This window comes from Mus caroli, chromosome 10, assembly GCF_900094665.2.
Source record: "Mus caroli chromosome 10, CAROLI_EIJ_v1.1, whole genome shotgun sequence".
Taxonomy (NCBI): Eukaryota; Metazoa; Chordata; class Mammalia; order Rodentia; family Muridae; genus Mus; species Mus caroli.
In genome coordinates, this window is record NC_034579.1 from 70,251,738 (window position 1) to 70,274,149 (window position 22,412).

The 22,412-nt window shown below is 48.1% G+C and overlaps 1 protein-coding gene across 2 annotated transcripts in view; it reads right to left on the reverse strand.

The window, feature by feature from the left end:
- Positions 1–22,412, reverse strand: part of Prmt2 (protein arginine methyltransferase 2) — a 29,779-nt gene that overhangs the window by 1,082 nt on the left and 6,285 nt on the right. Inside the window, exons 3-10 of one of the 2 annotated variants that reach the window (XM_021173876.1) lie at positions 17,002–17,127; positions 16,102–16,284; positions 13,289–13,450; positions 11,945–12,109; positions 8,255–8,430; positions 2,129–2,258; positions 1,072–1,208; positions 153–324 (exon numbers count right to left, since the gene is read on the reverse strand). In XM_021173876.1, the coding sequence (XP_021029535.1) occupies positions 153–324; positions 1,072–1,208; positions 2,129–2,258; positions 8,255–8,430; positions 11,945–12,109; positions 13,289–13,450; positions 16,102–16,284; positions 17,002–17,127 (1,251 nt within the window). The remainder of the gene's footprint in view (positions 1–152; positions 325–1,071; positions 1,209–2,128; positions 2,259–8,254; positions 8,431–11,944; positions 12,110–13,288; positions 13,451–16,101; positions 16,285–17,001; positions 17,128–22,412) is intronic. The other variant, XM_029482901.1, reaches the window with a different exon arrangement.

The window sequence follows — 22,412 nt, forward strand, 5'->3', positions numbered from 1 at the left end:
AAATGTAGCAGCGGACATGCATCTGAAACCGGTCTTAATAAGCACCCAGACTGCTCTCCCTGAGATCGGCCCAGACTGCTCTCCCTGAGATCGGCCCAGACTGCTCTCCCTGAGATCGGCCCCTACAGGGCCTAACTTAAGAAGCATCTTACTCTTTGAGACGTGGGATCGAGTGCGGACGTGACAACCCAGCTCAGAGAGACGGACATGTGCCTTCTCCATACCGGATTTCTTTGTAACACAACAGAACCCGTGACCACATCTCCTGTGTGGACCGGGACTGGGTCGTCCATCATGAACAAGGTCTGCTTCCAGTGTGTGGTGCTGCAAGACAGGAGCAAGCGGTCACCTACAAGCCTCATCTGGCAGCCCCAATGAGGTCCTCTGCACTGACAGCCTGTCCTGCCCAGGAACCTAGGGACACGGAGCTTAGTCTCATGCTACCCAGTGTCACCCTCCCACAGACAACCCTACAATCTGAAGTCTTTACAGGATCAGAACTACAACACAGACCCTGACACCCTGCTCCAGATGCAGCAGAGGGGACATTACAGAGATGGCTCGGGTTTCAGAAGGCGAGGAAGGTTCACCTGGGTGGCTCACATCGAACTGAGTGACTACATTGGGTTCTGTGTCCCCAGGCCCAGAGGACAGGAAAGGGCACAGTGACTGAGTGATCTTTGGTTCCAGTCACTCTTGTCCCTGTCCTTCCTCTCCTCCATCATCTGGACCACAGGGGTGAGGGTGGGGCATCCACAGCTGACTCGAGAGGCCTGATGGCATCATGCCACCCCAGTGATTTATCCAACCTCATGGCTGAGGGGTCAGGAGATGTCAGGGGAACAGAGCCTAGGATGCCCTTCTATACTAGGGAAACTTCTCAGGAAGTCTAATCCCCTGATGGAGGAATAATCAAAGCAGAGGTAAGAGGCATCCCTTACCATGCCAGGCAGCTGGCTTAGGGCACCTGGAACACAGTAAGCCAGCTTGCTTCCATCCACTCCTTATCCCCCTGGCTAGCCCCACCACCTCCCCCAGCCACCCCCCACCTCCCCAGGTAGGCTCACTTACGGGTTCAGCGGGCCTGTGCTGAGCACCTGCTGAGGCTGGCCCTCCTCCAGGCTCTGGAAGTACACACTGAACCAAGCTGTGAAGCCGTGCAGGGTCCCAGCCTTCTGGATGTCAAATCGCAGTTCACCACGCATGGTCTGCCCCCCAAACGTAGGATAACATGTTGGTGCCACAGACCAGTGCCAATCCCAATACCCAACCCTAACCTCAAAGGAGCAAGCCATCCTGGATCATGTGGGTAGTCTCACACGGCTTGGGCTCTGCTGACCATGTCCATCCCAAACCCCTTTGCCCACCCAGCAGTCATGGGACCTAACTAACCACGAGAAAGTGCTAATAATTTTTGTCATTGATAGGATGTAAACAGCTGAAAAAAATTGTTACTTAATTATGAGACCACAAAAAAAAATGGAATATAATTTGTATGGTTTTTAGGATGCCAAGAATATCAAATAAATATAAAAGAATAACTGGGGCTGACAAAATGGCTCAGCAGGTAAGAGCACTGACTGTTCTTCCAAAGGTCCTAAGTTCAAATCCCAACAACCACATGGTGGCTCACAAACACTCATAATGAGATCTGATGCCACCTTCTGGTGCGTCTGAAGACAGCTACAGTATACTTATGTATAATAAATAAATCTTTGGGCTGGAGCGAGCAGGGAGTACGCGAATGGGGCCGACCAGAGAGAGCAGGGTTGACCAGAGCGAGCAGAGGTCCTAAAAATTCAATTCCCAACAACCACATGAAGGCTCACAACCATCTGTACAACTACAGTATACTCATATACATAAAATAAAATTAATAAATCTTTTTAAAAAAAAAGAATAACTGAAGACAGTAAAGAGATTAAATATAAAGAATATAAAAACATGAAAGACAGAACCAAAATAGAACGTAAGGAAAAAAACGGTTCATTTATTGGTGTGATACAGTCATCACTAAGACACCCTCTCCCCACTGCCTCCCCTCCCCCATGACCCTTGCTGCATGTCTGCTATGGATACCCAGAGTCTCGTGCAGCAATTTAATGCCAGAGGCACGCCCATCTCTCACCTCCAGGTCAGGGACCTGCACAGTTCTCATGTCCAGCTGCAAGATTGTGCATGGCTCAGAGAGACAGTCTTCCGGCTTCAAGATATGATTAGACTTTGGCCTCGAAAAGAACTCCTTGATTGCTAAAGACCTAGCGGGAGAGTTAAAGAAAAGGTTTGAGGCACTGGCAGGATTTAGTCGTAAGTATACAGGTGGTAATATATGAGCGCTGAGGGCCCTGCCTGGGGGATCATCCCCTGCTAGCTGAGCTCATCTGCTCTGCAGCCTTGCTGAGCCTCTCTAGTTGGCCCTCAGAGCCTGCTGGTCAGGGGGTCCTTCCTTAGCACATCAAATATAGGGACCCGAGCATTCGGAAGCCAACTATGACAAGTTGGAGGAGAATTGGAGAATTGCAATGATGTATCAAGTCTTCAAAGCCAAGGATCTCAGGTTGAGAGCAGTAGCAACTGCTGTTGCCAAAGCTAAGGGTCCCTCATATAGGAAGCCCATATGTGGACTATAAAATACAGGTACCACTTTCTGATGCTTCCATCTGCTTCGCTGCTGTGAAACACTGGGAGACAGGAAAGCTATCAGAGGCCAACACAAGGCTTTCCCTTGTCTATTGACCCATGACTCCTGCCTGGGTATAGCCAAAGTGCTCTCAACATGTTACCATGTTTTTCTAGATGAACCAGAGAACCTCAATATGCAGGACGATTCCCTCTCTGTTCCCTTTGGGATGTTGAACGAGGGAACAATGATTCCATAATTAATGAGGGAGGACATGATGCTTTTATATTGCATTCTCTATTATTTTGATTTTTTGATTAAAAAAATTAAATACAGCCGGGCCATGGTGGCACGCACCTTTAATCCCAGTACTTGGGAGGCAGAGGCAGGCGGATTTCTGAGTTTGAGGCCAGCCTGGTCTACAAAGTGAGTTCCAAGACAGCCAGGGCTATACAGAGAAACCCTGTCTCGAAAAACCAATAAATAAATAAATAAATAAATAAATAAATAAATAAATAAATAAATAAATAAATACAATGCCTGTTGCTTTGGCCCCAGGACCCTACCCTCCAAAAGTATCAATAGGAGCGGAGGCTAGTATGGTCCGTCCTCCCTGAAGAAATCAGTAGTGTCTTGTGCTTGGTAAAGGGGTTTCCCAGACCACCACCTTGCTTTCAAGGGGAAGGAACAGCTTGCCACACCTGTCTAGTAGAGGCAGCTATAAGAGACCAAAGGCCTCATTCCAAGGATCAAGTGACTGGTGTCCATCGGACCAGGAAGTGAAGTCACCTACCTTCAGATCCTTCGTGAAAAGCCTGGGTATATCTGCTAATGCTCATTATGAAATTCAGAGCACCCGCTGGGAACTAAGGTGCGTTTCGACATCCCACACACTGCTGAAGCCTTCCTCATTACAAATGACCTTCCTCCGACTACACCTAGAGACCTAAGGCCGTGGGACCTGTCGCTACTGTCTTTAAAGAGGCCTGTGGCTATGAGGTGCTGCATCACTCTTCTGTTGCTGTGATACAACACCGTGACACAGGTGGCCCATGAGCAGGTCAGAGCCACAGGGCCAGCACTGAGCAGGCTGCACATGACCTCCATGCTCCCCTCACTGCTGAGCCTTCAGATTAGAAGCACAGGATTTTCTATTCGGGGAGCGGTGAGGTGGGGCACTGTCTAGCACATGGTATTGGATCTAGAAAGCTACACTTGAGAGTCATAATGCTTGTCACACGGGTGTGCAGCCTTCCTGAGGCCCCGGGTTGCCTCTGCCATTGCAGTTGGTGCCTTTCTAGTGGAAAACCGGGGTTAGGAAGCAATGCTGTCAGCAGCTCAGGGGTGCTCAGCGTTGTTTCTAGGGGTTTTGGTGGGAGTCCAAGAACATAAGCCTTGTTTCTGGGACAGGACTGAGGCAGGTGCGCTCGGGAGAGAAGCACAGGCAGAAGTGTGGGCTCTGCGCCTGTTGACAGTGGGCTCGCTCTACATTGTCCTAGTTTCAGATGCCTGTCTCAGGGTCTGTGCTAGCCCACCACTTTGTTGAATCCTTTCCCCTTCTTGGAAGGAAGCTCCCGAGTAGAGCTCACTGCATCCCCCCATCACTAGCAGCTGCTGCTCTTGCGGGGCATTGAAGGCTTGGGAAGCAGAGAGCAGTTCCTGTTGGTGCTGTAGAACCTGGCTGTGCATCCAAGTAATTTTCACAACTCCTCTTCCTAAACCTCAATCATGGGATTAATAATATACCTGTTTATTTATGACCTAATTGTGACTCTGATTAATAAAAGCTAGTGGGAAAGGCCCATCCAAGAAGCCGATGACCAGACTCACATTTAGCTTTCTCATAGCGTATGAAGCATCAGGCAGAGTATTAAAGAAATATAATATTTTACTGATAGACCTGTCCTTTAAAAGGAACGTAGTTTTGGGTGTCATCATTTTGGTGTGAATCATGTAAGGGTTGGCTGTTGGCTGTTTGCTGTTTAATACACTTTAGTGTCAGGAGACACACTCAGCTGACTTTCTGCCCACGCATATCGTGTGGTCTGGATTTTTAAGTGACATTAACAGAATAGTTTTTGTAGAGAAACTTCAAGTTGTTGGCTCCCCAGCTGTGCTGTGAGTGTATCTGCATACACTCCAGTGGATTTGTGAGCTTTCTGGAACTAAAAATCAGAAAAAAATCATTTTCTTGTACTAAAAAAAAAAAAAAGTGACAAAGCATGACTTATGGGAAAACAGAGTCTGCTTGAGATTTTGGCTCCACAGGAGTTTAGAGTGTTTCGTGGTGGGGAGGCGTGTGGCAGACACGGCAGGCAGAGCAGGAAGCTGGGAGCCCACGTTTACAAACGTAAGCATGAAACAGAAAGAGTGTCTTAATTAGGGTTTTACTGCTGTGAAAAGACACCGTGACCAAGTCAACTCTTATAAGGACAACATTTAATTGGAGCTGGCTTCCAGGTTCAGAGGTTCAGTCCATTATCATCAAGGCAGGAGCATGGCAGCATCCAGGCATGCATGGTTAGGAGGAGCAGAGGGTTCTATATCTTCATCTGAAAGCTGATAACAGAATACTGACTTCCAGGCAGCTAGGATGAGGGTTTTATAGCCCATGCCCACAGTGACACACCCACTCCAACAAAACCATGCCCACTCCAACAGAGCCTTCTAATAGTGCCACTCCCTGGGCTGAAGATATACAAACCACCAGAGTTTCATGGAAGTGGAGCAAGGCTAGCATCTTTCAAAGCCCGCCCCCAGTGACACACTTCCTCTGACAGGGCTACATCCAAAGGGTTCCCAACTCCAGTGCTACCAACTGGACACCAAGTGTTCAAATACCAGAGCCTGTGGGACATTTTTCATTCAAACAACCATATTCCACTCCCTGGCTTACAGTTCCAGAGGGTTAGTCCATGATTATCATGTCGGGGAGCACAGCAGCAGGCAAGTGGGGAAAGCAATAGGGTGGTAGCTAAGAGCTTACATCCTGGCTGGCAGGCAACAGGCAAAGAGAGTGATGGCCTGATGTAGGCTCTTAAAACTTCAAAGCTCACCCCAGTGGCACACCTCCTTCAATGAGGCCACACCTCCTTCAAACCACCAGAGATGACAATGTCAGGTTTAGCTGCCAGCTTGGGACTGATCCTGGCTCCCTTGGACCACATTAGCAGCAGTTTTGATTTATTTGTTTATTCGGTTGTTGCTCCATATGGGCAGAAGACCCTGAAGGTTCTCCTTCACAGGCTGGAAGCCTGGCAGGGTGGGTGTTCTTCTGAGTGCACTCTTCCTTTTGTCCCAGGACTGAGCAGGCCTCTCCACAGCCTTTCTCCCAGCACTGCCTTCGGTCTAACATTAACTTCATCAGCTCTATTTTCTGTAAACCTATGCTTTGTATTTTCATCTGCCCTGCTTGTTCTTTTGTATCACAGACCCTGCCCCTAAGTGCCATCAATGACAACCATGCCACAGATTCAATGTTATGCTCCTCAAGTTTCCTCCGCCAAGGAAACCGGTCCATTGCTTTTTCTTTTAGTCTCAGGCAAGTTCTGAAGACAAGGGTAGAAGGCGGCTAGATTCTTTGACAACCATAACAAGAATGACCTCTATTCTTATTACTGTTAAAGTCCTTGCTTCCTTCTGAAACCTCCCAGGGGAGGCCCCTAGAGTCTCCTTCGATCCTGTCACTACAGCACCACTGTCTCCCAGGTTCCGCTGAGGATGGCCCTGCAGGCTCTGCCTAAAGCAGTCAGTTGCTGTTCTGTTCCAAAAGTTCCACAGTCTTTCACACTCCCCAAACAACAAATAAACAAACAAACCAACAAAGAAGGTCAGACTCTTCACAGAAACAGCCCACTGCCTAGTATCAACTTCTGTGTCAGTCATTTTTCTGTTGCTTGGCATTGCATGGTATTAAGACACCATGACTAAAGTGATTTAGGGAAAAGAGCTCATGGGGCTTAGGGCCCCAGAAGAATAAGAATCCATCATGGCTGGGAGGCACGGAAGCAGGTAGCAGGAAAATCAGCAGGGTCAAGATGATGAGAGCTCACATCTTCAAATGTAAGTGCTCGTAGAGAAAGTGAACTGTAAGTGGGGTGGGGCCACCAGCACTTAAAGCCCACCCCCAGTGACAGACTTCCTCCAGCAAAGCTGCATCTCCTAAACCTCCCGAGCTGTGCTCCAGCTAGACACCAAGTATCCAGATACCAGAGCCTACAGAAGACAGTTTCTCCTTCAAACCACCCCAAAAGTTAAAAGGTTTGTCTCAGGGCCCATTCTAGAGCAGATTCATTTTAGGAGGCTCCGTCTTGACTCCAGGCCTGTTCTAGAACAGAGTCTCATTCTCAGTGGAGGGGTGGGAGTGGGAATAGGGGACTCTTTCCTCATTTCAGGGTCCACTCTCCAGCAAAGCGTCATCTCAGGAGGTCTTAATTCCTGTGTTTCAGGACAGCCTTGCTCTCAGAAGGGTTCTTCCCACTCCCGCCCGCCATGCCAAGGTCTGTTCTAGAGAAGAGCCTCCTTCTTGGGGCGTGAGGTTCTCTCTGGGCTCCTTCTGCCATATTTCCCCTCAATGGTAAGGAGCTGCTTGCTGTATTAGGTTCTGTTACAGTGAAAACCAGTGTTAGAGTCGAAATGGCCAGGTCTGCCGAGGAAGGTGTAAAAGCCGACATCTGAAGGCGAGTCAGCCAAGTGGACCAGGGACGAGGAAGAACAACCGGACAGACAAAGCCTTTCCCAGCAGGCCCAGCACATGCAATGTCACAGCTGCCCTTTCCTCTATTCAACTGCTCGACTTTATGGGTTACGCCTTTCGTGTGTTCTTTTGGGGGGAGTGGGGGTGCAGTCTTACTTCGTAGCCTTAGCTAGCCTGGAACTTGCTAATGTAGAGCAGGCTGACCTCAAACTCAGAGAGATCCACCTGTCTCTACTTCCTGAGCGCTAAAGGCATGCACTACCACGACCAGACTCTTTTTACATATTTTTGCATCTAACGCATCTAATTCTAACAGATTAAACTGTGGGTAAAGAAATCCTCCATCTATTCTTTCTTAGGAAAGGAACCTGCTTAGTTCACTCTGAGGGTGGGCAATGTGGACACTGGAGGAGCCCTTCACTCCAGCCACTCACCTGGGAGGGGGCACTTACGTCCCACTTTACTTATATATAGGCTGAAGTCAACCTTGACTGCTGGCTTGCTCTACCTGTGTTCTGAAGAGACTCCTCCAGGAATCCAAGAATGGAGATTGCTGCCATAGTTGAGGCTGGTGGGAAGGCAGAGGGAGACAGATCTCCCCACCTATAACAGGTTTCCCATACACATAACCACCTCAGGAGTCAAGAGGGGTAGGCAGGGGAAGGCAGAGAAGACAGAAACAAGAAAATCTCAGCAACGTTTCTGAGTTCATTCTGGGTCACTGGAGGATACGGAAGGTGTGTCGTTCATAAAGGAGGGGAAACTGTGTCTTCCACGAAATAAAGATTGACAGACAGGACCACCTGTGCTTCTCAAACACACTGAGACCCTCATCAACTGCCTGCACAGTGGTCAGCCCCGCAAGCAGTCTCACACACACCTACACAGTGGTCAACCTTAAAGCGGTCAACCCTGTGAGTGGCGCCACGCACACCTACTTGAGTGCACTGAGGTTGAACTCGTACGCGTTGTCCCAGAAGAGCACCTTGCTGTGGTAGTCTTTCTCGGCGCTGCAGGGCACCAGATGCAGTGCGGCCGTGGTTGGCCAGATGATGCCGTCACCCTTTAACCATGTGTCCCGGGCATACAGGATGGACTCGATCATGAACTCAAACTGCACGGGAGAAAGAGATGCAGGCCTGTTACCGAGGTCTCCCACGCCACAGCCAGAATGCCACAGCCCATCCTGGAGTTTCAGCCTTACCCTGAAACTATTCCAGCCGGGCCAGGGAAGCATAGGTGAGAACTAGGGTTTGTTCTACACTCTTGTGAAAAAAATGTCACATATGCGTCATGGCCTGAACTGGTATCCAAGGTGAGCTTACAACCAACAGACATTCTCACACTTGCACCAGACTGACACTTGGAGCCTCGATATTAGATTTTAAAGTGCCCACCCACCTAGGCGTAGCCTGGCTCTACATAACAAACAAGATTAGCTCATCTGTAGTCTTCCCTGTAGGTTCATAACCCTCTGGTCAAACGCATAACTGTGGGTCCCTTAGAAACACAGGTGCTCCCTCTTCCCCACCCCCACCCTGCCCCCATCAAGCCCCCAGGAAGTCCACCAGCGAAGTCTGTCACCTTTAGGACTCAGTAGGACCAATACAAACAGACCAGGCTTCCTTTTGCACCTAAACTTAGTTCAAACCCAGGAATGAGAGAGCCAGGGCAGGGGCTGAAGGCTAACACCAGAGGTCCCTCTGCCTTCTGCCATCTCAGATGGGAAGCAGCGGAAGGCTTCGCTTTCTGAATAATCTACCCAAGTTTTACAGCAAACTAAAGACCGTAAGAATTTATAGACTCTGGAAAATTCACAAGAAAACCCAGCCCCTGTAGGAACTGGATGATTTTCAAGTACTGTCCCGCACGCAGTCACAAGTATGTGCACATACGAAACAGATATGACCTTTACATTTCACTGTCTGTTATCTGGTAGAACTGCCCTGCCAAGGTATATGATCTACATGAACTTGGGTACCCCTGTGATGTGTCCCTAACAGCCAAATCAGCACAAGCAGTAGCTCTGTTGACACATCTACTAGTGGCCGGCCACACCTCTTGCCCTGGCATCCAGGAAACTGTCCGTCATCTGAATGGAGTCCTGCAGTGAAGGACAGCCTTCTGAGGTTGGCCTCCTTGCCTCAGTGTAGGTAACTGGAGCTGCCCACAGGAGCACATGCTGTGGCTGGCTGCTTGTATGGATTTGCCAGCATATCCATTAAACAGCTTAAGTTTATAGTCGTTTGTAGTTTGGGGTAATTATGACCAGAATTTGTACAGCTGTGCCTACAGACAGTTTTGTGTGAACACAGCTTGCACTGGTCTAGGCCCATTTAGGTTATTCATTGCATCTTAGTGAACCATGGGAAATGGTGACTTTCAGAGGAGCAGAGTCTGTGTCACCTAAGTTGCTGAATCTCTGTGCCCAGAGGGGCCTCAAACAAGAACACTCAATTAAGGGCCGGCTCAGAGCTTCTTTAGCTCCGCCCGGGGCAACCTTCCCTGGCATCTGCCCGGATCCACACCTGCAGCTACAGTGGGAAGGACAACCGGGGGCTCCCTCGATCATGTCTGGGATGGAAGTCAGGCCACCGCCACACATACTTCAGGGAGGCAAAGGCAAATGCATGTTGTCCAGTCTGTCTTTTTAAGCTCATGTTATTCAGCTTAGTAAAAAAATATATATATATATAAAATACATTCTTTTAACAATCATATGGGTTGTCATAACTGTTTCTCCTATTTCTAACTTTTTTCATTTGAACATTTTTTTCTTTTGTGAACATTGCCCAATCTAGCCTCAAATTATAATCGTTCTGCTTCCAGGCACCATGGGTTATGATGACAGACATATGTACCACACCCAGCTATCGTGAATGGTTCTGAATACCGATTCCTACTTACATCAGTTTCTATAGGATAATGCAATTGATGAACTGGACTAATTAATGTATACACGTGTGTGTGGACACAGGCAGAGGGACAGCTTAAGGGTTGGTTCTCTCCTTCCAGCTTGTAGTATCCAGGGATCAGACTTAGGTCATCAGGCTTGGTGGCAGGAACCTTTACCGGCTGGGCCATTTTGCTAGACCTTCATTTCAAGTTTTTTTTTTTTAAGTCTGTTTGTTTATTTGTTTGTTTGCTTTTTACAACTTGACATATCCTGTCTTATTCTGCCTTAAAGAATCATCCCAATCAATGCTGTTCAACGGCACACAATCTGATTCCTCAGACACTGTCCCAACACTCCCTAAAACATGGCTGCTGCCAGGAGCTGGCAAACCCCTGGCCTCTGGCTACTGCCCTACTGCCCTGAGAAAGCAGTCTCCATTTCCCGCCAAGCCGCCAGAGATGCCCCATCTAGCTAACACACAGGCTGACCCCCAGCACTCTCCTCTCTTCAGCCAACCACAAGGCTTAGCATCCTCCTCACACCCCACTGGAGACCCTGCCTCCTGATATCTCCTCATCAAGAAAGCAACATTCCTTAGACCCTACTGTAGGTCGGGTTCCCAACATAGCCTCCAAGTAGGCACCAGAGATGGAGTTCTAGGTCTTTGGATCAAGCCTTAGTAGGGAACTGGCCTCCACTTCTCTAGACCTCCGAGGCTCCTTTTCTCCTTCCTCCAATGCCAATTCAAGATAGACTGTAGCAGGAACCTTCCTGCGGCAGGCTTACTCTGCCCTCCTCTTGCCTCTCCAGCTGGGGCAGCAGCGAGTGGTGGCTAAATGAACATTTACTGGATTAATGCAGGTCTCAGGCTGAAGGCTTATGCCCACTGCATCATCCCTCTTTCCCCCATCATCCTATGAATCTTCAGATGGTATTAATAAATTAGCACATATCATAGACATCAAGTTTTCAAAAACTTCCACCTTCTGACAAAACAATCCCACCAGGCCCAACGACAACCCAGCGCTCCCTCCATGTCTGCACAGTAAACAGCAAGGCCACAGTCAACAACCAAAGGATCTTACCAGAGGCACAAATTACCACCCAGAGATTGTTTTTCTGGACTTCAACAGAAGGGCTAAATGTCAGGCTGAGATATTGCACAAAATGCCTTGGGTCTCACAATACTAGGCCCAGCAGGAGAGAGCTAGACACATAACCACCGCTGACACCACCTCCTACCTGAGCCACCTGGAAAGAAGTGATATTATACACATACATGGTATGAGCAATGAGGGTCATGGTGGATAAATGAACCAGGCCTGTCTGATCCCTTCTGTGAGGCCTGGGAACATGACAGGCTCAGTGAGAGTCTCACACTGCCAAGGCTAGCCTATAGCAAGAGGAGCCACAAAGGTGGAAACACTGCTGACTGAGAAACCAGCCCTGGAGGTCTGCAGATTCCCTAGGGAAGAGCAGATGATCTGGAGAGCTCTGGAGAATGTCACATTCATTCACGTGTGGAGCATTTTGTTGTTGTTTTTAATTGGTTAAAGATTCCCCACACTGAACTAGTATCATCCAATAAATTAAAAACCACCTCCCTGCAGAAAAAAAAAAAGTCCCAATAAATCATAATTTTTCAAGATTCCTCAGATGGGCCCAGGGTGCTAGGTTCAGAAGAAATGAGACCCCGCCACCATCCACAGACCACCACAGGCTGAGGCATTACCAGCAGACAGGTCCCCATCCACTCAGACACCAGCACATCCACCTTCTCGGGCAGCACCACGTCCTCCACCTTCTGCTGGAACACAGTGATTGTGTCAGCAAAGCCGTTCTGCAGGACCAGCTGGCTGGTGTGCTGGGCCATGTCACTGGCTTCCACTGCGTACACCTGCAGTAGAGAGGGCGTCCATTAGCATGTGAACACACACACAGGCATGTGACCTCTGTTCTCAAAAATCACAAACAGTGGTGGTGGCAGGGGACTCTGTGATGTGAACGGAGGCCTGTGGCAGGCCAAGCGCTCCTGAAGTCTGGATGGGATACTGGAGAAAGTACCACGGATTATTCTACCTGAGCCTCCTCAACAAATGCATTACAACTGCAGGTGGTCGGAACCTCAGCTCTGCTAGGTGGGCTCTCATATGTGACACATACATCCTGTAGCCACAAAACAAGTACCCAGGACAATAATGAACAGCATACACAGGAAACTGGCTGGGTTCATGTGTCTACTTGACACAAGCTAGAGTCGGCAGAGAAAAAGGAGCCTCAGTTGAGGGGATGCCTCCGTGAGATCCAGCTGTAAGCCATTTTCTCAGTGATCAGTGGGGAAGGGGCCCAGCCCCATTGTGGATGGTGCTATCCCTGGGCTGTGTGGTCCTGGGTTCTACAAGAAAGCAGACCAAGAAAAGCCAAGGGAAGCAAGCCAGTAAGCAGCACCCCTCCATGGCCTCTGTATTAGTTCCTGCCTCCAGGTTCCTGCCCTGTCCTGGCTTCCTTCATGAGGAACAACATTGTGGAAGCATAAGCCGAATAAACCTCCCCAACTTGCTTTTTGGTCATGGTATTTGGTCACAGCAATAACAATCCTAAGATAGACAGAGGCAGTATGTCTATGTCCTGGGGACAGCCATACAGATGCTCACGGGAGAACTGGAAGAGAGTATCTGGATGGGAACAGTCAGCACTGCCCTGTTAACTGGCTTCTTGGCTACCCTGTCAGGCTGTCATGAGGTTACAGCACAGCTCAGCACAGATATGCCATACAAGGGAGGAGAAAAAGGCCTACATCAGGGAGCCAAGGGCCTGCACCAGGGCGGGTCAACTACGTGTAGCCCGTCACAGCGCTATGCACCCACTTAAAACCATAGTGAGCTAAGGCAGCGTCTCACAGGTGTCCCACTGACAGAATCTCTGTCACTGAGGTTGTGTTTTGTCCCATTTAAATTGTTCACAGCCCGTACGGTAGGTCACAGTCTCAGCCATAGATGGCCCAGTGGCCTACTTCCCTCCCTAGAGTGGAAAGCAAACCACTGGCTGGGCACAGATGGGGAGCAGACATACTTACTGCCTTGGGCCGGGCATGGTGTGCGCAGAAGAGGCTGATGATGCCGGTGCCGCAGCCCACATCCAGGATGACCTTGTCCTTCAGGGACTCCTTGTTCTGCAGGATGACGCTGTGGTACTTGGTGGTCCGAGGCTGGTCAGCCAACATTTCCAGGTGAAGTTTCTAAAACCGGCACACAAAGAATCACACCGCGGCAAGGGCGAGTCCGGGAGCCACAGATGACAGGGAGCGCGGCTCACGCACCCATCCCAAAATGATTAGCCACTCACGGGCTTATAAAGCCAAAGGTCAACGATGCTCAGAGATAAAAGCAAGAACGGACAGTGTAAGGAAGCGAGGCTTCTGGACCTGCCCCAGATCAGTCCAGGATCACCTCTCTACCTTCAACAGACTCTTCCCCAAGTCAGTCAGATGAGCAGGAAATGGATGTGGACCATACAGAAGAGAAGAGTGACTAGCCCCATGCACACTTCCCAAGGCTGAAAGGACTCTGCATCTTCACCAGGTATCCATCAAGAGGAAACCCTGGACATCCTGCAGCAGGTATCAGTGAGGCAGCAGGGTCTTCCCAACAAGCTTAGTGCTGCTCAGTTCCTTGCAAGACCATAATGGGGGTCGGGGTGGGGCACCAATGCTCTGGCCAACCCTATTACACTTCAAGGTGAGAAAAATATCTGATCTCGGAGAAGCAGAGAAAGGCCCCTTCGGGGGCTAGCAGAACCATGGCTGAAGACGGGGCTGCAACACCATAGCTTACTCAAATTATAAAAGCAACCTTGAGGTACCACTGGAGGGAGACAAGCTACGGTATGCACACAGCACTGCAGCTGCTGCCTCCTGGGTGTCACCCAGATGACGCTCAGGTGGCACCAACAGTAGGTCTGGATGGGGCCTTCGGAGTCCCCAAGGCTGCTCCCAATAACATGACCCCAAATGAAAACAAAGTCTGTCCTCCCTCGGGAAGCTGTCTGTGTGAACTGAAAAAGTCAAAACTCACTATTCTGTCTACAAGCAACTTGCTTTAAATATACCAACTGGGCTAGAAAGGAGAAGATGGAGAGAGAACGTGATGTGCTCAGGTGGAGCTGCCGTGGGGTCTGCAATGACATCACACAGGGCACTTCAGACCGAATGATGTCCCAAGAACACTGAGGTTGGTACACAACCACATGGGAGCCCATCCATCAAACAGGCATCAAGTTCTAACTACATCTAGAGATGATAACAGAACTTGGAGAGATGCAGGCCAGCCAAAGGGAGCAGAAGAAGCAGTGTAGCTGGAGATCCCAGGGCCTTCCTTTCATCATCTGGGCAAAATGGACAGGGCAGTAGACGGTCATGAAGACCCAACAGTGACAGTGAACCAGACGTACCCAAGGGTGAACACACCCACACACACAAAAAGCACCTTAAAACTGCAACAGAGAACGAGATTTACAACCACAGGGAAGAGGAGGCCAATGTAAGCGCCACTGCTTCTTTCTAATCATGTACCCACCCTCATGGTACCACATTTGCTGTGGAAAAAGGGCACAAGATGGTAATAACTACAACACCGCCAACACCTAAGACTTCAAGGAGAATGCTAAAGATTGGACCTGACAGAGCTGTGGTTATTTAGAGGACAAACTAAGACACAATGTCTTATTCTTAATAGCAAGTAAAATCCGCATGAGGTTTTCATAGTTTAGCACAGAATCCTGGCTGTTCTAACAGAGCACTGTGCTGCTGAGGGAAGCTGAACAGCCGCCATGGTGTGCACAAAGCTGCCTTTGTCTTTCTTTCACCAAGTACCTTTCCTGAGGGACTAAAAGCTGTCTTGTTTCATTTTGTTTAGGGGAGGGATGTTTTTTCTTAATTTATATTATTTTATGTATATGGGTGTTGTGTCTGCATGCATGCCTGTACCCGGTACCCATGGAGGCTAGAACTGGGTGTCAGAGTCCCGGGAACTAGAATTACAGATGGTTGGGGACCACCATGTAGACACTGGGAATCAAACTTGGGTGTTCTGGAAGAGCAGGCAATACTCATATCTGCTGAGCCATCTCTGGAGCCCATGGACTAAGAGCTTTAATCATATACACACATCAGTGGCTTTTAGATTTAATCTTGACATATAACGTGTCCAGGCGAGCCCCTTGATTAGATGCTTGCCTTTGTAAGAGCTGCCTCAGTCATGGTGTCTCGTCCAGCACTGAGGACAGGGACCGAGGCAACTGTGCAGCTCTCCCTTTTGCCACTTGGCCTCAAATCTATAACAACACTGACCTTACAAGCAGCTCATTTTTACCTCATTTTAAGCAAGGCTGTACCTTGAGCCATAGGTTTACTGACCTCCACAGTGGGAGGATTAAAAAGACTATAGGTTGGTCAAATTATATAACTTTTCTACTTCAATTTTAAAATAAAACATAGTGCTTAAAAAAAAGTAGAGGGAAGTAAAATTAGGAATTTCTTGCTCTAATATTTAGCAAGGGTCAGCAGCCCACCAAAGGGGCTTTCACATTTTTAAATGTTCTTATTTTTAAGGAAAAGAAAACCATATAGAGATATATGAGAGGCATATGAATTTCAGATTCCTGAGTCTACGCGTAGAGCTCTGTGGTACTGCAAGCACACTCATGTCAGGTGTCACACGCCACTCCTGTCACTACATAGTGACAAAACAGAACATCCTACTAAGACCCAGGTGCCTCTGAGTCCACATGAAGGTCTGCATCTCCACCCTGAATACTAGGAGCAGTCCCACCCCCACCTCCACCCCTCCCCCACCCTATCCCCAGCTGAACAGAGGATCCGGAAGGCAGTACCAGAGTTCCATAGCTGTCGAAGTACTCCTCATCCTGCCAGGTGTCCTCCGGGTCGTATTCCTCCAGCTGCTTGCCTAGGTGGTTCGCAGGGATGTACCCACAGCAGCCTGCGCGCTCGCCCCACCACCAGTCCGCCGTGGTTTGTCTCAGGATAAGAATTTTTTCTCCTCTCAAAAAGCTGAGCTGGAAGACAGTCACCAAAACACAGGAAGGTTCAGTTGGACAGAGTCCAGTCGCCTGGCATCTAACCAATAACTGGGTAGTTAAGTCCCCACTGTTGGTGACCAAATCGCAATGACCCTCAGTGAGCACAAACAACCTGAAAAAAATAAAAAAATAAAAGCAATAGCAAGATAAAAGAGTTGTGTGGGGCCAGCCATCAGAAGAACACAGCCTAACTAACATTCTTTTCTTATAATTATGCATTCGGTGTGCATGCGTGTGTGTGTGTGTGTGTGTGTGTGTGTGTGTGTGTGTGAACATGTACATTTGACACAGTATATGTACTGAGGTCAGAGTGTTCCCTCTACCATGTAGGCTCCAGGGATCCCACTCGGGCTGCTAACCAGTACCTTTACCCACTGAGCTATCTTGCCAGACCTTACCTAATACTTAAATACAAAAGCAGGCAGCTATGTGTGGCTGCTTCACTTAGGAGACTCCACAGATGTGTTCCTACCAGACTCAAGAACATAGTGATGGTTTGATAGCCTCGCTGTTCTGTGACCAGGAGGGTTCTATACCAAGTCTTCCAAGCAGGGAGGTGCTTCCCCATCTTCCTGCAGGCATCTCTATATCCTGATGGGGAAGTCCGTTAGGCTAAGAAGTGAGCAGATCTTGCTTAATCTTGTGAAAGTGGATTCCGCCGTAAGTCACAGCCTGGGGAGCAATCACGGGTACCTGTGTCTCATCGGTGGCCGTATAGTCTGCAATGGCCACGAACTCCTCGGGTTGCAGCTGCAGCTGTAACTGTGCCCCATCCTGCAGGAGCTGCATCTCACAGCCATAGTCCACGGGGTCTTCCTCCTACCACCATCAAGGACAGACAGACAGAAGGACAACCCTGTGAGCTTTGTTGTCTGCACACGCCTCCCTCTCTCTCTACCAAGTGACTGCTTCAGACATCCACGTGAGCAAGCATTTGTCATTCAAACAATCTGAGCTACCTTCACCAGCATCCTTGGGGCTGTCACCTTCAGTCTATCACCTTCTGTCTGTCTTTGTATCTCCAAGGCAGGGTGACTTAGAGAGAATGTCCACCGAAGCAGGAAGAAGGAGGCGCTAGTCTTTTGCTTTATCAGCTTCCTTCCCAAGAGTGATACTCCGTTGGTGACAGAGACACCACTGCTTGTTGGACTCTAGAAACCTCTTCAGACCTAAGGACAGTGACACTAGGCAGATATACCAGGGCCTATGGAAGGCACTGGAAACTGGTAGAGCTCAAGCCACCCAGCTAGGATCTACGCTGCTGAGACTTAGCAAGCCCATGGCCTGTGCCCTACAGCCACTGTCTATTAAACATGTCTTAAAGACATACTGGGGGCTGAAGAGATGGCTCAGTGATTAAGAGCCCTGATGTTCTCCCAGAGGGTTCAAATTCAATTCCTAGCACCCACGTGACAGCTCACAACCGCCTGAAACTCCGGTCCCAAGAGATCTGACACCTTCTAGCCTCTGCAGGCACTGTATGCATGTGGTGCGTACACATACATGCAAGCAAAACATATGCATAAAATAAATAGATTTTTTTAAAGACAAAACAGTAACTTCAATACAACCAACAAACTCAAAATTGAGAGAGAATGTTTATCTTCTCTAAGATACCTCAAACAATGACACTAAAAACAGCAAACTATGCTTCTGTAGGACCTGAGGGGTCCTGGCCTCCAGACTTTACCATACTGATGCACTTCTGCCAAGCCTCAGTATAAGCAGTGTGGGTACCTCATAAGGCCACCTAGGACTGCAGTCACAAGAGCTCTTTTAAGAAAAAGAAGCCAAGAGGCTCATGTCTTTTTTTTTTTAACTCCACTTAATTGTTAAACCGCTTAATATCTAAACTTCCCTGTAAGTTATCACTTTAAACAACATAACTTCAAAAGCTCCGATGATCACATCTCCCCTCTCAAGAGGCTAGTGCTTTATCTAGCGTTTGAGTGCTTAGAAGATGCACCAACTTGGCTCTGCTCTGACTCATCCAAACATTCTTTTCTGCCTCAGCCAAGGATCTAGCTTTGCCTGAGTGGATGTTTGTCATGGAGAACAAAAATGTCACATTTCTAGGCTGGGAAGATGGCTTGGCAGTTAAGAGCACGGGCTGCTCTTTCAGAGGTCCTGAGTTGAATTCACAGCTACCACATGGCTGTCGTAACTGTCCGTAACTCCCCTTCCAAGGGAGCTGACAAACGTCACATAGATATATATGCAGGCAAACACAAATGCACAGGATAAAAAAAAATCCCATTTCTGGTACCTGTGTAATACTCTAGTGTATGAAGTATCTGGATTTACTTGTCCAATCTCCTTCATTTGAATATACAGACTACTCTCAGTTTCTCCTGTTGCCAATTATTCATTTTCTTGAACACAAATCATCTTCCGTGTGCCTGAGAAATTCCTGCAGATAAATCCTGAAGTGGAAAGCTGGCCAAGACGACCATCTCTACTTGTCTGAGGGTGTTAATTTGAGACAGGGGTTCGAAGTGTAGTTCTGGCTGGCCTAAAACTCACGATGTAGACCAAGCTACCCTCAAGTGCCGGCCTTTGCCTCCAAAGTGCCAGCAGTGTGGTGAGTACCCAGGACCTTCACTTCTATGTCTTTCATTACACCATGAAATGCACCCAGGACTGTACTACAACTCAGTGAGACCGAGACTTGTCCCACTGAGCATAAGTACGAGGAAGTCGTGTCCCCCATTAACAGCAGACGCTGATGACTTTATCTGTGCCTATCTGATGGGTGACGATTACTGTCCTGCATTTCCACCTGCTTGCCTTAGTGTGGCCATTCACGATTCTCCAAGCATTAATTGGGCCTACTATAACTTTGCTACGTGCCCATTTGCACTCCCAGCATTTCCCCTATTGCAGTAACTCGACTTACCTTAGTGTAGTGTGTTTGCCTTTGGCTTGCCCTCCACCCACTATGTCACTTTCCCTATGACGTAAGCCCTTTAGACCCACTCCAGGCTACCACAGCACATGTGTCTTCCCCCTCCCCCCGCCGCCTCCTTTTCTCAGTCTCTCCCTCCATCTTTCTCTCCCTCTCTCCTCTTTTTCTAAGTAGACTTTTCCCTTCTAACACAGCTTTTTTTTGGTGAATAATACCTGGCATAGCCCCCTTTTTACAGTTAAATTTTCTTATACAACTTGTAGAAAATGCTAATGTTTTCATAAACTACTGAATTCTGCTTGAGTCTTCAGCCAGCCTCTGAGTTTCTCCTGACATCATTTTCTATCACCATTAAAAAAAAAAAAAAAAGTCACAGAAAGCTTGTGCATGTGTACCCTTATACAAAGACTTTATTCCTGAGGGACAAACTGCCAGCTCAATGGGTAAATCGTTTCCAAAGATACATCATGCTCTTCCAACTCAGGGCCACCACAGCCTACTCTGCCACCAAGGGTACCCTTTGCCTCAACACTTGGCACCCACAGCCCTCACCGATGCTTCAACTCGTGCTGGAGACTAGTATAAAGGTTGTCTCGGGTATTCACTTCTTCAATCATCACGGTATCACCTTTATATATCAAGGCGGGATATCAAACCTCCGTGGGGTTGAAAGAACTCTTTCCACACTACAGATCTGCTCTGAGATCTCCAACAAACGTCTTTCCGAATATACTGTTCTCCTACTTACTTGTTTAGAATTTGTAAACAGTATGGTTTCCAGCCTCCACCAGCCCCGTAGCCCCAGCACTGTGGTTTTCAGCCTCCACCCCACCCCCAGCCCCATAACCCCAGCATCACCGGGAGAGAAGAGAGCGGGCACTGGAGCTTCCTGGCTGCCAGCTTAACCCTCAGTCCATCAAGAGATGGTGTCTTAAAGGAAGAGAACAAGAGAGGAGCAACCCCAACATAATGGGCAAAAAACGAGGAGACAATGGAAGAGAATTCACACCTAAAACCATCTTCGGAAATTAATGTAAAGACTGAGCCATGTCACTCGGGAGGCAGAGCAGGCAGGTCTGTGTGAACTCAAGGTTCCAGGCCAGGCTACAGTGCGTGTCAGTCCCCACACCAAAGAAATGAAAGCAAAATGGATTTCCATTCAAACCAACGTTGCCATAGCATATCACAAGAAACTCACGCTGCTAACCACAGAAAGGAGTTGTTGAGGCTGAAGAGACTGAGAATACATGGAAAATAAGAATGCAAGGAAGGGGCTGGAGGGGTGGCTCAGCAGTTAAGGACACTGGCTGTTCTTCCACAGGTTCTGGGTTCAATTCCTAGCATGATCATCTATAAAGGGATCTGGTGCCCTCTTCTGGCCTATAGATGTACAAGCACACAGAGCACTTCAACATTTAAGTAAATAACTTAAATTTATTTTCAAAGGTTGAAGAATGCAAGAAAAGACAGAGGAGGAACCACCTCTCATACTTCACTAAAAACCTTGGCTCCAGAGGGAGATTGCAACCCCACAGGAAGAACAACATTGGCTGGCCAGACCACCCAGTGCTCCCAGGGACTAAATTACCAACCAAGGAGTGTACAGGGAGGGATCCATGGCTCCAGATATATATGTAGCATAGGATACCCTTGTCTGACATCAATGGGAGGTGAAGCCCTTGGTCCTGTGGTGGTCTGATGCCCTAGTATAGGGGGATGCTGGAGGGGTAGGGCGGGTGAGTGGAGGAGCACCCTCATAGAGGCAAAGGGAAGGGAGGAGAGGGCACATGTGGGATGGGAGATTTGTGGAAGGGTAACCAGGAAGTGAGATGTAATTTTAGATGTAAACCAATGGAATGATTAATAAAAAAATACATGTTATAAAAACAAAACAAAACAAAACCTTTGCTCCATGTAAAGGCAGATGTGATCATCTCTCCCTGAGTTCATAGCACATGTGAATGAATGTTATAATTAACTGAAACTTGGAAATAAAAATAACTCGACTTTTACACGGTGAAGTAGAAAGTCTAAAATAGTCAGAGGATCAGAGGTGAGGAGGACTCAACATCTGTTCCCAACACCGGGAGTAACTGGGACCAGCGGGAACCAGGCACACAGGAACTCAGACAGACCAGTGGCACAGGTTCCTTCTGGTCTGTCTGGGCCTGTGCCCTGAGCAGACCTTGAGTGCTAACTCTGCAGCCAGCCCCATAACACCCAGACATAGCTCCACTCCCAGGCGCTCTAACATGCCCAGGATCCCAGGATCCCAGGAGCTTGGTCACACCAGGATCTCAAGGTCCCAAAAACAGCTTGACCAGGAGCTTGGACACAACCAGGATCTCAGGATTGCAGGATCCCAGAATCACAGGATCACACAGACAGCTTGACTCGGAGGAGTTCTGACACAACCAGGATCACAGGAAGGACAGGCTCCAGTCAGACATAGCCAGGGTAGGTAGTGCTAGACATAACCAATGGTGAGAGGATGCATAAGAACATAAGCATCAGAAACCAAGGTTACTTGGCATCATCAGAACCCAATTCTCCCACCATAGCAAGTCCTGGATACCCCAACATACCGGAAAAACAAGATTCAGGTCTAAAATCACTTCTCATGATGATGATAGAGGACATTAAGAAGGACATAAATAACTCCCTTAAAGAAATACTGGAGAACACAAGTAAACAGATAAAAGCCCTTAAAAAGGAAACACAAAAATCCCTTAAAGAATTACAGGAAAACACAATCAAACAGGCAAAGGGAAGAAACAAAACCATCCAGGATTTAAAAATGGAACTAGAAACAATAAAGAAATCACAAAGGGAGACAACCCTGGTGATAGAAAACCTAGGAAAGAGATCAGGAGTCATAGATGCAAGCATCACCAACAAAATACAAGAGATAGAAGAGAGAATCTCAGGTGCAGAAAATAACCATAGAAAACATTGACACACAGTGAAAGAAAATGCAAAAAGCAAAAAGCTCCTAACCCAAAACATCCAGGAAATCCAGAACACAATGAGAAGACCAAACCTAAGGATAATAGGTATAGAACAGAGTGAAGATTTCCCAACTTAAAGGGTCAGTAAATATCTTCAACAAAATTATAGAAGAAAACTTCCCTAATGTAAAGAAAGAGATGCCCATGAACATACAAGAAGCCTACAGAACTACAAATAGACTTGACCAGAA